The sequence below is a fragment of the Chiloscyllium plagiosum genome, chromosome 24, assembly GCF_004010195.1.
Source record: "Chiloscyllium plagiosum isolate BGI_BamShark_2017 chromosome 24, ASM401019v2, whole genome shotgun sequence".
In the NCBI taxonomy this organism is placed as follows: Eukaryota; Metazoa; Chordata; class Chondrichthyes; order Orectolobiformes; family Hemiscylliidae; genus Chiloscyllium; species Chiloscyllium plagiosum.
This window is the reverse complement of record NC_057733.1, coordinates 54,821,692-54,839,095: the sequence shown is the minus strand read 5'-3', so window position 1 is coordinate 54,839,095 and position 17,404 is coordinate 54,821,692. Positions and strand designations below refer to the sequence as shown.

Here is a 17,404-nt window from a genome sequence, read left to right as displayed (position 1 = left end):
AATTCTCTTAATGTGAGGCCTGCAAAGTGGAGGTTAGGAAGAGGATGATGGAGTACTGCACGTAAATGGCTGCAAAAGCACCCTCCAAATATGGGTTACAGTTTCTAAATTGTCCAAATGGTTTTTGATGAGCTTGCAGTTTGCAGACTTCTCCTCCCTATCAGAGGTTTACAAAGGCAGTGAGTGAACCAGTATACTGCATGATGGTGCAGTGTTGTGGCTGGATGATGCTTGCTGCAATGTCAGTAAGTACACTTTGATCTAATTTCTAACCACAGGTGGATAATAATTTGCATCACTTTTTCTGCTGACTCCATACTGAAAGTTTTGCTATATACATGTTTAACTCTAACTCTGCATTGTAGAGCATTTGGACCAGACTTTTGGAGTTTACTACAGCAGCACTGCTGGGAAAGGGATGTGCTTCTGTACCCAGTGTTCTATAACCACTCCAAGTACAAAGAAAGACTTGCATTTATATGGTGCCTTTTCAGGACCACTGGACACCACTAAGCAGATTTATAACCAATTAAGTATTTTTGTTTTCAATTGTAATGTAGGAAGTGTAGCTGCCATTTTGCTTATAGCAAGCTCATCAAAGCAATTTGCTAATGACCAGATAATTATTTCTGTATTCTATGATTCACTGGGCTCAGTGTGCTGTTTGCATCTTCTGGAAGCTATGCATATTAATACACAGGAGCCTATTTGCAGGAAGATAGTGTGTACGCACTGCACCTGTTTCAGTGCAACAAAATCGATCACTGATCATCTGAGATCCATCGGTCAATGTGCCTGATTTAAAATGTGAACAAGTGATACAGCATGGCTATTAACTGGCAATCAGCAGTAATGGGTAGAGGGGAAGAGTGTAGAGGGGGAGAGTGTGTTTTGTGGTGCCAATTGAGTGGTCTGATTTCGTCCTGGATGGTGACTATATTGGTGTGTGTTGGAGTTGAGCTCTTCTAGGCAGGTGTGGGCCCAGTCTGGGACCCAGCATCTTCAGTGGTGACTGCATTACCATGATGAGCCCAGTGCAGACTCCTGGCAACGATGCCAGAGGCAAGACAATGGCAAAGAACAGCAGCATAGTTCCTGTGGCAGCAGTGGCATCCTAGTTGTGGACTCTGGGCACCTGTGTTTGCAGACTGGGGGATGGATTTGTTTTTCTGGGTCAAGGACTCCTGACAAAAGCAAGGAGGGATCTGATTGATTCCTTTGCTTTTGGCTGTTTCTCTTATTTCTACTTCTATTTTTAATCCTGTCTTTTGTATTCTAAGATGGCACCAGATAATGGTGGCTTGTGCACTTTTTTGCTGTACCTGTATTCCTGCACTCAAATACATGCGACAATAAAATCAAGTAAATCACTTGTCTATTGTCAATGGGGGGCAGTCTTTTAAGGAGTCCGGAGGTGAATTGCTAGCCTCTGATCTGCTTATGTAGTTTTGTAGCCACTGTGTATTTATATGGCCACTCCAGTTCAGTTTCAGGTTCAGGTCAATAGTAACCCCAAAATGTTGATCGTGGTGGATTTTGAGATGCTAATGCCATTGATTATCAAGGGTTGATGGTTAGATTCTTTGTCACTGGAGATAATCATTGCCTGGTATTTAGGCATGAATGTTATTTGTCACTTGTCAACCGAAACCTAGAAATTCTTCCGGTTTTGCTCGGTTTGGACATGGATTGCTTCAGTTTCTGAGGAGTTGTGAATAGTGCTGAACATTCTGATAATCACCAAACTTGTGACCTTATGATTGGAGGGAAGGTCATTGAAACAGCTGAAGATGGTTGGGCCTAGGACACTACCCTGAGAAACTCCTGCAGAGATTAGAGTTGAGATGACAGACTTTCAGCGATCATAACCCAACTTCCTATGTGTCAGCTATGACTCCTAGCACCAGTAAGTTTGCATCCTGATACCCATTGATTCCAGTTTTGCTCTGGCTCCTTGATGCCACACCCTCAGTCAAATGCAGCCTCTATGACAAGGTCTGTCACTCTACCTCCCCTCTCCTCCCCTCTACAATTCAGCTCTTTTGTCCATGTTTGAACCAAGGCTGTAATGAGGTCAGGTGTTGTGACCCTGGTGGAATCCAAACTGGGTGTCACTGAGCAGGTTAGTGCTGAGCAGGTGCTGCTTGATAGCTCTGTTATCTTCCACCACTTTGCTGATAAGTAGACTGGGCGCGGTGCTGCTGCTGTACTGAAACAGCTTGGCTAGGGGAACCACAAGCTTGGGCACGTTAATATTCCAGCAATAGTACCAAAGACTTATCAGGGTCCATAGCCTTTGCAGTGTCCAGTTTATCAACCATTTCTTGATACCATATGTGGTAATTGAATTGGCTGAAGACTGGCATCTTTGGGCGCATCTGGAGGAGGCTGAGCTGGATCAACAAGCATGAGGTCAGACTGTTGCTTGACTAGTCTGAGAGCTCCCACAATTTTTTTCCACATTCCCCAGGTGGTGTTAACTGTAGCAGGGTCAATAGGACTCTGTTTTGCTGCTGTCATTTCAGGTGCCTCAGTTGATGCCACGTAGACCATCCTGTTGATTCCTTTTTGTTTTGAGGTATGGCACAAATTAATGGCTCACTACACCATTTCAGAGAGCAGTGTCAGAGCGAACTACACTATTGTTTGTCTGGAGTTGTGTGGAAGCCAAATTAGGCAAGGCCACTCACTCCGTTTCTAAAAGATGGTAATGAACCAGATGGGGGTTTATAACTATTAACAAGGGTTTTCTGATATCATTAGAGTCTAATTTTAACTCCAGACTTTTATGGAATTTTGATTCCACCATCTGCTCTGGTGGAGTTTGAACCTTGGTCCCAAAGCTTTGTGGTCCTCTAAATTACTAGTTCAGTGACAATGCCATCATCTCCCTCAAGTTCTTTAAATTTGATTTAGTGTTGCATTTATCCAGTGGAGGTTTGTTAACCATTCCACATTCACTTTGGGGATATAAAATAATAAACTGTTCAAATTGTTAATTGAAAAATGTTGGTGTCATTAATATACTGCCACTATACTTGAAACAGATTAGAAAAATGCCATTGAAAATTGGCTTTTGTTTCGGAAAGGCATTAGTAATATTGAGGATTTTGTGACATTATGGTTGTTCCTGTAGATTTACCCACTACTCCTTTTCATCTTGAAGCATAATTTAAGAAATGTCAGTATTTTAAGTAACCACTGATTAACACTTAAATGATTTTTTAAAAAAAATTAATAGTTTAAGCAGGTACTTTGTTTTACAGATATGGAAATCCCTGGTTTATCTGTATGCCCATATCTTGCAGTAGCTTAGGGGGTCTAGATCTTCTCTATTGTCCGTCAAGGCTATTAACCAACCTTGTACCTCTTGTGTCACAGTTTGGAGATGGGAGCCTCTCCAATTCTTTGAATCTCAAGAGGATGTCCAGAAATACTCTGTTTTCCAAATGTTACCTTCATTGTGATTTGGCCAAGGTTGAGCAAGTATTTCCTCCAGGGCTGCTTTTTCAGATTATTTACCACTCCTTGTGGTAAATGTGTGTTTGGATGCAATAAGACTTGGGTGACATTTAGATTTGGGCTGGCAAGTGTCAAGTAACTTTCATGACACGCAAATGTGGAATGGCTATCTCTGACAAATGAGAATCCAACCATGTTTATGATGATTCTATGCTTAAATCTCTACTATCAACATCGTGGATGATACGATTGAACAGAAACTCACTGGACCAGTCACGTAACTCCTGTGGCTACAAGAGATCAAGAAACTCGACATCATCCAATGAAAAAAGGCTTCATCCTATTTGATTGCCTTGATTGAATGAAGATTTCAGTTGTGTTGTTAGAAGTTCCTTCTCTGGCAGGAGATTTGAGGTTTGCTAACTGTTTTGTCCTTTTTTGTCTTCATCCCTAGCTGAGAAAATTAGTTGGCATTTTAAGAAACAAAATAGTTTATTATGTTGAATTTGCAGCACAGAACCAAGCCATTATCACAGAAGCTTTGGAGAGAGTGCAGAGAAGGTTCATCAGGATGTTCAGAGGAGCAGAAAAATCGACACTTCTGGCAAAAGCCCTTCATCAGGAATCCTGAAACCAGCTTTTGCCCTAAACATCGATGTTTTTTTTTCCTGCTACTTGCATGCTGCCTGACCTGCTGTGCTTTTCCAGCACCACTCTAATCTTCAGCATCTGCTGTACCCAACTCCGCCTCACCAGGATGTTGCCTGGTCTCAAGGGTATTGGTTATGAGGAAAGGTTAAAAAGACTAGGATTGTTTTCAGTGGAAAGACGGTGGCTGAGAGGAGACCCGATAGAGGTATACAAAGTTGAGTCATAGACAGGGTGGATAGTCAGAGGCTTTTTCCCAGGGTTGAAGTTTCAATTTTTTAAAGAGCTCAGGTTCAAGATTGGGGGTGGTGGTGGTGTGTGTCAGGGAAGCTTTTCTTGCGTTCCAGGCTGCTATCAGTCTCTGCACTCCTGAAGAGGTGGTGGAAGCAGGCACGTTTGTGATGCTCAAGAGGCATCTGGATGGTTACGTGGATAGGGAGGGAATAGAGGGATACAGAATGAATAAGGGCAGAAGGTTGGTTTGTTTTTGCACGTTGGAGCAAGATTGGTACAGGCTTGGAGGGCTGAAGGGCCTGTTGCTGTGCTGTCTTTTGTTGATTAGTAACAGTAACAGAACAAGTATCCACAGACTGAGATCAGTGATCCTGAGACATGATTTCAAATTACACTGTGATAACTGAGGAATTTAAATGCCAAAAATTAAATAGACCTGGAATAAAGAAGCAGACACTGCTGGAAAAGCTCTGGCTGCACCTGTGCAGAGAAATCTGAGTTAATGTTTCAGGTTCAGAGTTCTGAGGAAGGGTCACCGGACCTGATATGTTAACTGATTTCTTTTCACAGATGCTGACAGACCTGCTGAGCTTTTCCAGCTATGTGTTTTTGTTTTTGATTTGCAACACTGCAGTTCTTTTGGTTTTTATTCTATAATTTAAAAAAAAAGCTTGTTTCAGTATTATGATAGTAGCAGATTGTTGTCTTTTTGAATAAAACATATAATCTGGTTTGATGTTGTTCATCCAAACCAACCTGGCTAATGTGACCTCTGAAATGGTCCAGCCAGCTGCTCATTTTGTGAAGGTGAATCACCACCATCTTTACAGGCTGGGCTGTGGCTAATCACTGAGGGATTGCAAACAGCTTCCAGACTGTGCCGGACCCTCATGTGTTTCTATTGTTACTAACGTGAGCCAGATCTGAAGAACAAGTTGGTTATCTGTCAGTGCAATCTATTGTACTGCAGTTCTAGTATTTCCATGTACAGTGGATCAGCTTCCATATGAACCTTTCTGTTTTCTGTGAATTCATTGACAAATATTCAAAGTAGCTGTGCCTATGAACACTAACTGCTCAAATGTTCTTTTGACTTTTTTGTTTTCGCTGTTTGGATTGTGTTCGATACAGAGCATAGTTAATGGCTATGAGACTGGAATTTGCCTATCCCAGGTGAATAGAGGCATTGTCTTTATATAATTTGTTCATTGGCTGTATTATCAGAAATGTGAGATGACTAGGTTGCTGAGTGTGCTTGTAACACTGAGCTTCTGTTGTGTCTCAGGGCTTCATTTGGGAAGGCCTGCCTTTAGAGAAACATTTGGATACTTTCCTACTTTTTGTTTGTCCAGGATACCTGTCAAAGTGCTAATAAACTGACTTCAGTGTCTGTTTTTAAAATGAATTGGAAGAGTCATTGCTCTTAGCATGTGCCCATCAGGTAAAGGGTTAATCTTTATCCTTTGAACCTTGTCACATCCACAAACAGTGGATCACATATGAAGTACCACCGTTCATAAAATTCAATCTTGGGATTTCAGAAGTGAATATATAAATGTCATAACAGCACAAATGTGTGGCCATTCAACCTATCTAGGTCATTCTGTTTGTAGGAAAACAGTCAATCCCCATTTCCCATCTTTGTCTATAGTCCTGTAAGTTTATTTTTTCCACTCTTGAAAAGACCAGCATGTGACCTGTCCCTAGTTGCCCTGACAAATGTGGTGATGGTTGATTTCATGGAGGTGTATACTGGGCCACTTTAGAGGGTAAGTCAGAGTCCACTTTACTGGGCGCTGAAGGCACACAGTCCCAGGCAGGATAACAATGAAGGATCTCTTTACTGGAGGGCATTGCCAAACAAGATGGGGTTTTTATTCTCAGTCCACCAGCATTGTGGTCAGTTTTCTTTTTTAAAAAATATGGATTTTGAGCTAAATTTGATATTTCAAGTTGCTCAGGTGTGTTAACTTTGTGCTTTTGATTTCCTGTCAGCTCAGTAACTGACCCTCTGTGCTATCTTCTTTGTTTCGGTGATGTTGGCTGAGGCATAAATATTGGCCAGGGCTCGAACTCTGCTCTTTTTCGTACAGAGAGATTGTTATCCCAAGGCACTGGGCATGGGTCCTTGGGGCTGGGATCAGGCTCTGGTCTGATCTGGAGAAGGTATCACACAGAAACCAGCCAGCCGGTCTAAATAATTTGTGCTAATGTTTGCCTCCCCTGCTGTTTTGGATTTGGTTGCTCACTTCAGTGAGATAGTGGATTGGAACTGGACCCCAGTCGTTGTTGACATCTCTTCAAGAAGCAGAGGAAACTGCAAGGGAGGGGCCGAGATCGTTTTGGGAGATCAATGTGTGCAATGGTATTTCATCAGCTCATCTCGGCCAAGTTTCAGTGCCTAAAACCAGTTTGACTGTCTGAAACTGAGTAATATGATGCTCAGATGTTAGTAAGCTCATGAATGAAGATGACTGCTGGTGAGGCTCTGGGCTTTGCTGGATTGTGCAAAATTGCCAAGGATACGAGGTTCGAGCATTGTGAATTCAAATGTAATAAAAAGCAGAAGCTGCTGGAAATGGGGGTGTCAGATTCTGCAGCAAATGAAATCAATCTTTCAATTAATCAGTCGACAGCATTAACCAGGAATCCCATCCTAGCCCCAGCCTGTTGTCCAATGCACCATCCACATGTAGTTTGATTTTGATTTATTATTCACATGTGCCTAGTTACAGCTAAAAGTTTTGCTTTGTATGCAGTACAGATAGATCATACCAAAGAGTCCATTAGGGTAATAGAACAGTGAAGAATACAAGGTTATGGTTGCAGAGAATGTACACAGTGAGATCAGCATTCAGTTTAAATTTTGAGGTCCATTCGTAAGTGTCATAACTGTTCTTGAATTTATTTGTATCTGTATACAAACTTTTATATGGAAGAGGGAAGAAGTGAGTATAAGTGGGGAGGGAGGCGTCTTGATTATGTTGCAAGACAGTGGGAAGCATAGATGGTGTCAGTGGATGGAAAGCTGGTTTGTATGATGGACTGGGCAAGGATGGACTTGGTTCAGTAGGAATCTAGATGTAACTGCTTCTCATTCATAAGGAATAAATATTAGACAGCCATTTTATGAGCTTGTTGTAAAACTGGAAGAGAAAGTGGAGTGTGAATGCTTTCTCTTGGCTGTAAGGATTTTACTGTTTGACTCCAGAATGCCAGTTATTGAGCCTTTGAATAAATACAGATATTAACATACTGTAAAGCCAGCAATCACAGATTAGACTTTATTGTCACATAAGTGAGTACAGGAGTACATGTACAGAGTACTACTTACTGGTGCCATCTTGGAATTCAGTCGTTAGAATTAAAAATGAGTCAAAATTGAAAAAACGACAAAAGGATAAAATATCAGTTTCCCCTTGCTGCTATGAGTCTCTCCAGTGTCACCTGCACTGGACCCACCATCAGTGGTGCTGCTGCTGATGTGACTGCCTAGAGTCCTGTGCCTTGCTGCTGTCTGTGCTAGATGCACCAACGTTTGGGTTGCCACACTCTAGCGCCATCTCTTGCCACTGAATCCAAACTTTCCGCCATTGCTGGTGCTGTCGGTTCCACTACAGCCGAGCTCCCCTAGGGAGGAACCGGAGAAAAGTAGAAAGAGAAATGAACAGAAGAAAGCAATGAACAAGCAGGAGCCATCATTTTCAATTAACACTGTTTCAGTATGTGTCTGATCCTATAATTGGGGTGGGGGGGGGGAGAGGAGGAGGAGAGGCAGGGGAGGTCAAGTGAACCCACAGTTAGGATCTACCACTTGCGTCCTACCAGGCTCCCTAATGCAGCCAATTTCTTAGACTCCAGCTAGTGTCTTCTACTCTTGATGGTAAATTCAATTTATTTAGGAAGCACATTTTTTAGCACCAGAAAAAGGCACCCTACACTAGAGCATTTGGGAGGTGATAGCCTAGTGGTATTTTCACTAAACTGTTATTCCATAGATCCAGGTAATTTTAGACCTGGGTTCAAATCACACCATAGCAGATGGTGACAATCTGGAATTAAGAATCAATAGTGTCCGTGAAGCTGTTGTCAATTTTCAAGGGGAAAACTCATTTGGTTCATCAATATACTTCAGGGAAGGAAATCTTTTTTTTTCCCTGGTATGGCTGTATATGACTGCAGAGCCACAGCCATGTGTTTGAGTCCCACCTGCTGTCTGTGCAAATTAAGGATGAGCAATTAAATGCTGGCCTGGCCATGTCCCATGAATACATTTTAAAATAATCCAAGATTTTGACACCAACCATGTGAAATATTTAGGCAGATTGCTGATTGGTTTAGTGAAGGGAACAGATTTTAAGGAGCTGTAATGATTGGCAGGCCATATGGAAAGATGCTGTGGGGAGGACAGAGAAGCTGCATGTAGATACAGCCAGTTTGTTGAATGAGTATGCAGATTAATTTAAATGTGAGCAAGTGTGAGGATATTCAAATTACTTGTTTGCTTTTATTTCAAAGGAAGAGGAATGAAGAAATATTGCTATAGTTGTACAGATTTTTAGTGAGACCATATCTGGAGTTTTGGCCTTTGTTTCTTTGAAAGGATATTCTCGCTGGTGATTCACTAGGTTAGGCCTTGGGGTACGAGGGTTCTTCTGTGATGAGAATTGAGGAAATTAAATTCCAGAGAGAATAGATTTATAAGAGTTGATAAACAAACATACAAGATTGTGAAGGTATTTGATTGGGTAGATTAGACATTAGACTCCTGGTCAGTGGAAACAAAACCAAGGCAAAGCCTTAGGTTAAAGGGCTGATCTTTCAGGACTGAGATGAAAAGCAATTCCTTCACATTGAGGGTTGCAAAGCTTTGAAACTCTTCCCCGTTTTTAGAGATCTGTGGATGCTCCATCATTAAATATATTTAATGCTAGGAGAAAGAAGTTATTTCAGGGAATCAAGAGATGTGGGGAGTGGGAGAGAAAGTGGTGTTAAGGGCCAAGATGGTATTGATTGGTGAAATAGTCTCCATAGTCTGTGGTCTATTTGCTGTCCCTATTTTTGCTAATTTTGTGTATTTTTAGCCAGAGATGCAGAGAGGTACACAAGGAATTTTGGGGCCCAGACAACTGGTCTACCAGTTAGACAGTTTAAATCTGGGATGTGCAAGACTCCAGATTGTAGAGTTCCTGTGTCTCCCAAGCTGACTTTCTGTTCTGTTGCTCCATTCTCTGTTACAGGATCACAATGTTACGATAAACACAGACAATCCAGACCTGACGACATGTTTTCAGAAGACGATCCTGGTTTGGGTTCCATGTGTGTACTTGTGGGTGATCTTTCCTCTTTACTTCCTGTATCTCCGACAGAGCAATCGAGGTTACATAAGGGTCACCTTGCTCAACCGGATCAAAACGGTAGGTATATCACTCAGAGCTCAAGATTTCATTGCTGCTAATTCTTTTTTCCTCTTCTCACCACCTGGCAGAAGTGTACAAGCTCCATGGATAAAGATAACCCTGTGCTACTTCATTCCAAGTGACAATTGTCTCTGACTAGTGGCCTCTTGGAGGAACTGAACTGGAGAACGACTGAATTGATAATTTGTCCTATTTGGTATATTTAAAGACTCCTGTTCAGAATTGCAGGGCAAGTGTTTGAGACCATGTAAAGGGAACTTTGCTCTGCACTGAATCACTTGGAATGTTCAAATATCATCATTTTCTTGCAAGCACTGGATTTGAGGTCCCTCCCTAAAGAGCACAAGAAGGAATGTACAAGAACTGTGTGGTGATGTAAATTAATGTTCAATCTGGCCTGTAAATCCCTCTTGTAATATTTACATAATTGAGTAAATGAATAGATGATTCATTCTCCATGACTAACTTTCCAGGTATTTCAGCTTCTAGCATTCAGTCCTGCCATGATCGTTCTCACCTGCTTTTTGTTCATTTTGCTTTCCCACTGTGTAAGCTATTGCACCCCAGTTATTAAAGTAAGGTGTGTGAATAAATTGCCTTCAGTTAAAACCTGTTCATCTAACTGAGACAGCCAGGGAGTGGTAGTGATTGGTGTGGGTTTGTTAACACTGAGGAGAGGATGCAAGGGAAGATTAGAAAAGAAAACAAATGGAAAATAAAGTAATCGTGTGACTCTGTTTGTGCTATCAGCCTTGCATAATATACCGATAACTGCCAATCTGTTCAGTGTGCCAGAAGGAAGCAGCTCTGATAATGATTGGTAATTGCCTCATATTTCTACACCTTCTTATTGAGTGAATGAGTGAATCATTAACATATGAGAGCACAAAAAACTTGTGTGCAAGCGTAGCCTTTCGTAGAACTTTCTGGCATCAGTTACTCTTTCTGTTGAGACTACCATTCAGTTCTTCTGCCTAAAGCAACCTATAGGGAGCCAAGACGCTAGATCCATTTACAAAGCCAGCAAAACAATCTGCAGCCTTTGACTGAATCTACTTCTTTTGTTCATGTCTCTGGCCTGTATTTTCCCAATAAGATCCCTCTCTGCGTATCAGCTGGCTCAGTGGCTAGCACTTCAGGGTCAGAAGATCATGGGTTCAAATCCCAGTCTGCATTTGAGTACATGATCCATGCTTACATTCCTGATCTTGAGTACTGAATGAATGCAGCACAAAAGGAGGTGCTGTCTTTCAGATGTGATGCTAGACTATGGTCATCTGACTGTGTCCAGGTGAAATAGGAGCCACTTGCCCCCTCAAACCGACCTCCAACTCTATAATATCTACCTCCAATACATCTCCATGCATTCTTGAATTTCCACAGTATCCAAAAACCTATTGCTATTGGAGTTTGGGTAAAGTGGAGAGAGAGCGAGAGAGAAAAAACTGCAGATGCTGAGGTCCAGGTCAAAGTGTGGTGCTGGAAAAGCCCAGCCAGTCAGGCAGCATCTGAGGGAGCAGGAGAGTCTACGTTTCGAGCATAAGCAAATTGAAAATGCTGAGACTCTTCTCTTAGAGAGAGTTGAGGGTACTTGATACAATTGTTGAAAAAAGGGGAGATCTGGCCAAAAATGAACCAAAAATAAGAGGATGCTAACTTAAGGTGAAAGTTTAAAGAAGTGTGATGAAGACCTGAGCGAACTCTTGCAGGATTGAGACTGCATTGCCTGACTCTGGGGGGAGGCAGATTCAAATGTGTGCTGCTGGAAAACCGCAGGTCAGGCAGCAACTGAGGAGCAGGGGAAATCTGTTGCTGGAATAAGCCCTTCATCAGGAATGAGCTTATGGCCAATACATTGATTTTCCTGCTGCTCTGATGTTGCCTAACCTGCTGTGCTTTTCGAGTACCACACCCTTGACTCATATCTCTAGCATCTGTAGTCCTCACTTCCACCCAGGAGGCAGCTTCAGCCATGTCTTTCAGAAGGACATTAGATCATTTGTCATAAAATAGTAGTCATATTGTGCAGAAAAGGCCCTTTGCCCAATCAAGTCTGCACTGACAATGACTGACTACCACTAAAGGTGTGCTAATGCTAATTTCCTAGACTTGTCCTATATCCTTTTATTTCAAGTGCTCATATAAATATTAGTAAGGTTCCCAGCCTCCACTACCTTCTCAGGCAGTGTGTTTCCAGATTCCTACTAAGCACTGAGTGAAAAAGATGTCAATTCAGAAGTGATTTGAGATTGATTTTTAAAGTTGTCACAGGTACTGGGGTACAGTGAAGCATTTTGTATGCTATACAGGCAGATTGTATGATACAAAGTGCATCAGGGTAGCAGACAGTGTAGAATATAGTGTTACAGATGCAGAGATGGTACAGAAAGGAAGATTAGAATTAACATTTGAGTGGCCCATTTGGAAGTCTAATAACCATTTCTTTCCCTTACCTGAAAACTAGGCCCTTGATCAGGGTATGTAAACATCTAGAAATAATAGGGCAATATTTCAAATAAGGAAAACCAACATGGATTTCATACAGCAAACCTGTATTGAAATAAGTCTTTGAAATGTTCCATCAATTTGAGAGAATTGTTTTGGGCAATGCTGTTGTGATGTATGTAGACTTTCAAAAGATGTTTCACACAACAGATGAATGAGCAAAGTTAATGCTTCTGGAATCAACATTAATTCGTTGAGGGGCAGGAAGCAGTGAATAATGGTTAATGAGTGGTTTTTGTTCTGGAGTTAATACTGAAATTCCCTATAGGCCATTATTGGGATCCTTGCTTCTCCTGATGCACATTAACCTTTGTGTACACACCATAATTTAATTACTTGTGGCAGATACAAAGCTTAGCAACACTGTAAGCTGAGGTGGACAGTGTAGTACTTTAGCAAGACATTGACCACTTGGTGAGAATGATCCTGATGATAAGCTTCAGTTGTGGAAATAGATTGGAAAGGTTTGGACTGAGGTATTCAAAATTCTGATGGATCTGTTCAGAGAAGATAAGGAGCAACAGTTCCAAATTGTAAAAGGATTGAAGGTGAGGGCACAAGAGAATTGGCAAAAGAAACAAGAGTGATCTGAGAAGAACCTTGTTCCACCAATGGGTGGTCACAATCTGGAATGCAAACTTGGAGAATGTGGGAAAGGCAGGTCCAATCAAGACTTTTGAAATGTTGCTTCTTAGATAATTTTTAAACTAAGTGCAGGGTGTGGGCAGGAGGCTAGAGAATGGCATTGTTAAAAAGTTCATTGAGAGAACTAGCACAAATAAGAGGCTGAATGGCCTTCTCCTGCACTGTAGCCTGGAGGATCAGGAACTTTAAGTGGGATGGATTAAAGACACATTGAATGCGGGAAGGTGTTCAGAAAGGGGGGGGGGTGCAGTTGTGATGTTGGGGGAAGGTCTCCGCTGTCAGTCCTAAATCCTACATGTTTGTTGAGCTCCACACTCTGTATGATGGGGATTCTCGCCTAAATCAGCTTGACCTGCAACCATTGTCATTGTAAAGTAATGTATTAGACAGCCTCGTGAATATTTCAGTGACCGCTGGCTCAGAGGAGTTATCCATACCCACTCTGTTAATATTCCACTCACTTTCACTGGTTATGTTTACTGTACCCAGAAAAATATTTTCATAACTGCCTGTGGGGTTCTGTGGCATGCCAATGGTGATCATAGCCTTTTCAATCTGTCCTGAGGAGACCTAAACTGAGACTTTTGTTTAGCGAAAATGCTTCAGTTTTGTTTATTCAGTTTTATTGAATACAAACGATTGACCTGACCTGACCTGACTGACCTGACTTGGCAGCGCAGTAACTTTAGATTAATATTTTCTCATTTTAGATTAGATTACTTAGTGTGGAAACAGGCCCTTCGGCCCAACAAGTCCACACCGACCCGCCTAAGCACAACCCACCCAGACACATTCCCCTACATTTACCCCTTCACCTAACACTACGAACAATTTAGCATAGCCAATTCACCTAACCTGCACACTTTTGGACTGTGGGAGGAAACCGGAGCACCTGGAGGAAACCCACGCAGACACTGGGAGACTGTGCAAACTCCACACAGACAGTCGCCTGAGGTGGGAACTGAACCCGGCTCTCTGGCGCTGTGAGGCAGCAGTACTAACCACTGTACCGCCCACTTATGGCACTTAATACTGTACCTGGATGCCATGGATTGTAGAACTTGGGTTGTCATTGCAACACAAGAAAGCTGGAGGAAAAATTAACTGTGTGTAGGGCATCATCACTACACTCCCATGCCTCTCCCTCCACCTAATTTCCCTCTAAAGATCTCTGGGTCTTGAAATGGTCTGGGACCGTGTAAGCAATACTGTAACTACCCTCGTACTGCTAATCCTGGCAGTACCTGCTGAGAGGGCAGCACTGAATGTCAAGATAGGCTGGGACTTTTTTTTCCACTGGAGCAAAGGAAGTTGAGGAGTGACCTTTTATAGAAGTTCATAAAATCATGAAGGGCATAGATAAGGGGAATAGCAAAGGTCTCTTCCCGAAGGTAAGGGAGCTCAAAACCAGGGGGCATATTTTTAAGGTGAGAGGAGAAAAGATTTAAAAAGGGAGTGAGGGGCAACTTATTTATACAGGGAGTGGTTAATGTGTGGCATGAATTGCCAGAGGAAGTGGTGGATGTAGGTACTGTTGCAATGTTTAAAAGATATTAGAATAAGTACAGAAATGGGAAAGGTTTGGAAGGATATGGGCCAAACACAGGCACATGGGCCTAATTTAGTTTGGGAACGTGATTGGCGTGGACTAATTGGACCACCGGGTCCGTTTCCATGCTGTATGACTATATAGTGAGGTAAAAAGTGAGGACTGCAGATGCTGGAGATCAGAGCTGAAAATGTGTTGCTGGAAAAGCGCAGCAGGTCAGGCAGCATCCAAGGAACACGAGAATCGACGTTTCGGGCATAAGCCCTTCAGGAATGAGGAAAGTGTGTCCAGCAGGCTAAGATAAAAGGTAGGGAGGAGGGACTTGGGGGAGGGGCGTTGTAAATGCGATAGGTGGAAGGAGAAATCTGAGTTCTCCAGTTTCCTCATTTCCTCTCCCCCCACCTTGTCTCAGTCAAGCACCGCCTTCCTAACCTGCAGTCTTCTTCCTGACCTCTCTGCCCCCCACCCCACTCCGGCCTACCACCCTCACCTTGACCTCCCTCCACCTATCGCAATTGCAACACCCCTCTCCCAAGTCCCTCCTCCCTACCTTTTATCTTAGCCTGCTGGACACACTTTCCTCATTTCTGAAGAAGGGCTCATGCCTGAAACGTCGATTCTCCTGTTCCTTGGATGCTGCCTGACCTGTGCTTTTCCAGCAACACATTTTCAGCTCTTATATAGTGAGGTAACCAGAACTGAACATACTACTCCAACTGTGACCTAACCAACGCTTCTGTAAAACTCCAACATTACCTCCTTGCAGTTATACTCCATGCCATAACTGATGAAAGCAAGTATCCCATGTGAAGAAACAATTTAAGGCCAGAGGGGGGAAAAAGGAAGTAAGAGAGTGTGTACTTCATTTAGTGCCATTCAGAAATAAGACACCAATGCAATGAGCTGACTGGCCTTGTGCACTTTAGTCACTCTGTGATTGAATGAATATGTCCATCTCCACATCCACACCACACTGTAATGGTGTTACACTGCAGGGCTTCACAACCTGCTGACTGAAAAGTTTTTTATTCTCATCGTTCATCCTAAATTTGCCAACATGATTGGTTTAGATTTCCCAGCTTGGAAAATATCTTCCTTGTCACCACCCCATCCAGTCTAAGTAGTTAAATGTTTTAATTGAATTTAGTTCACCCATCCTACTTTATCTCTCCTTTTTACCACAATACCCTCATCCTCCAAATTAGCTTGGTGAACCTTCATTTATTCCCTTTCAAGCAAGTGTTTGTTTGTTTTTTTAAAAACAAAATGTATATTTTTATATAGTTAAGGAGACCAAAGTCTTGGGTGTTTTCCCATAAAAGCCCTGTACAAATGCAGCAAGACCTCTGTTCTCCTGCTTCAGTTCTTTTTATAATTTGAAGCTTTTATTTATCACTTCCCTGATTGCTTCTTGTACACTACTCTTTTTTTTAAGATTAGATTCCATACAGTGGAATGGAAATAGGCCCTTTAGCCCAACCAGTCCATACTGACCCTCCGAAGAGCAACCCATCCAGAACACTCCCCTACATTCACCCCTGACTAATGCCCCTAACACTACAGGCAATTTAGCAAGGCCAATTCACCTGACCTGCACTTCTTTGGATCGTGGGAGGAAACCGGAGGAAACCCACTCAGACACTGGGACAATGTGCAAACACAGACAGATGCCCGAGGCAGGAATTGAACCTGGGTCCCTGGTGCTGTGAGACAACAGCGCTAACCGCTGAGCCACCGTGCTGCCCGTAAATTTTAATGATTTATGGGCAAGACACCAGATTCCGTAGGGCTCTGTTCTTGGGCCTCTGCTCTTTGTAGTTTTTATAAATGACTTGGTTGAGGAGTGGGTTAGTAAATTTGCAGATGACACAAAGGTTGGATGTGTTGATAGTATCGAGGGTTATTGCAGGCTGCAGCGCGACGTAAACAGAGCTGGGCTGAGAAATGGCAGATGGAGTTCCACCTGGATAAGTGCAAAGTGATGCATTTTGGAAGGTTGAACTCTAATGCTAAATATAGGATTAAAGACAGGATTCTGGCAGTGTGGAGGAACAGAGGGATCTGGGTGTGCAAGTACATAGATCCCTCAAAGTTGTCACCCAAGTTGATAGGGTTGTTAAGGAAGCATATGGTGTTTTGGCTTTCATTAACAGGGAGATTGAGTTTAAGAGCCACGAGGTTTTGCTACACCTCTACAATACCCTAGTGAGACCACACTTGGAATATTGTGTCCAGTTCTGGTCGCCCTACTATAGGAAAGATACAGAGGCTTTGGAGAAGGTGCAAAGAAGGTTTACCAGGATGCTGCCTGGACTGGAAGGCTTGCCTTTTGAAGAAAGGTTGACTATGCTCTGACTTTTTCTCTCTGGAGAGAAGGAGGAAGAGAGGTGACCTGATCGAGGTATAGAAGATAATGAGAGGCATGGATAGAGTCAATAGCCTGAGACTTTTTTTGTTCCCCAGGGCAGGATTGACTGGTATGAGAAGTCATAGTTTGAAGATATTAGGAGGAAGGTATAAAGGAGACATCAGAGGTAGGTTCATTACGCAGAGAGTAGTGAATGCATTGCCAGCAGTGGTAGTGGAAGCAGAGTCATTAGGGACATTTTAAGTCACTGCTGGACATGCACATGGATAGCAGTGAATCGCGGGGTGCGTAGGTTATTTTATGTTGCATTAGGATTAATCCTCTGCACAACGTTGTGGGCCAAAGGGCCTGTTCTGTGCTGTACTTTTCTATGTTCTATGTCTATTCCCCTCAACACCAACTCAGCCACTTACAAGTTAAAAAGCTCTCTGCTTACCTTTTTTTTTCTTCCAGGTGGATCTTTATTACATAATCCACATTCCGTTTGATCAAACACTTATTTTGGCTTAACATAACATTTTTGCAGTCATGTTCTTCACAGCTTACTGTCCCATGTAACTTTACTCTTGGCAA

General features: G+C 42.5%; 1 protein-coding gene across 4 annotated transcripts in view; it reads left to right on the top strand.

Moving 5' to 3' along the window:
- Positions 1–17,404, top strand: part of abcc3 (ATP-binding cassette, sub-family C (CFTR/MRP), member 3) — a 149,164-nt gene that overhangs the window by 29,554 nt on the left and 102,206 nt on the right. For all 4 annotated transcript variants that reach the window (XM_043715184.1, XM_043715185.1, XM_043715187.1 and 1 more), the window contains exon 2: positions 9,585–9,761. In XM_043715184.1, coding sequence (XP_043571119.1) covers positions 9,585–9,761 — 177 coding nt within the window. The remainder of the gene's footprint in view (positions 1–9,584; positions 9,762–17,404) is intronic.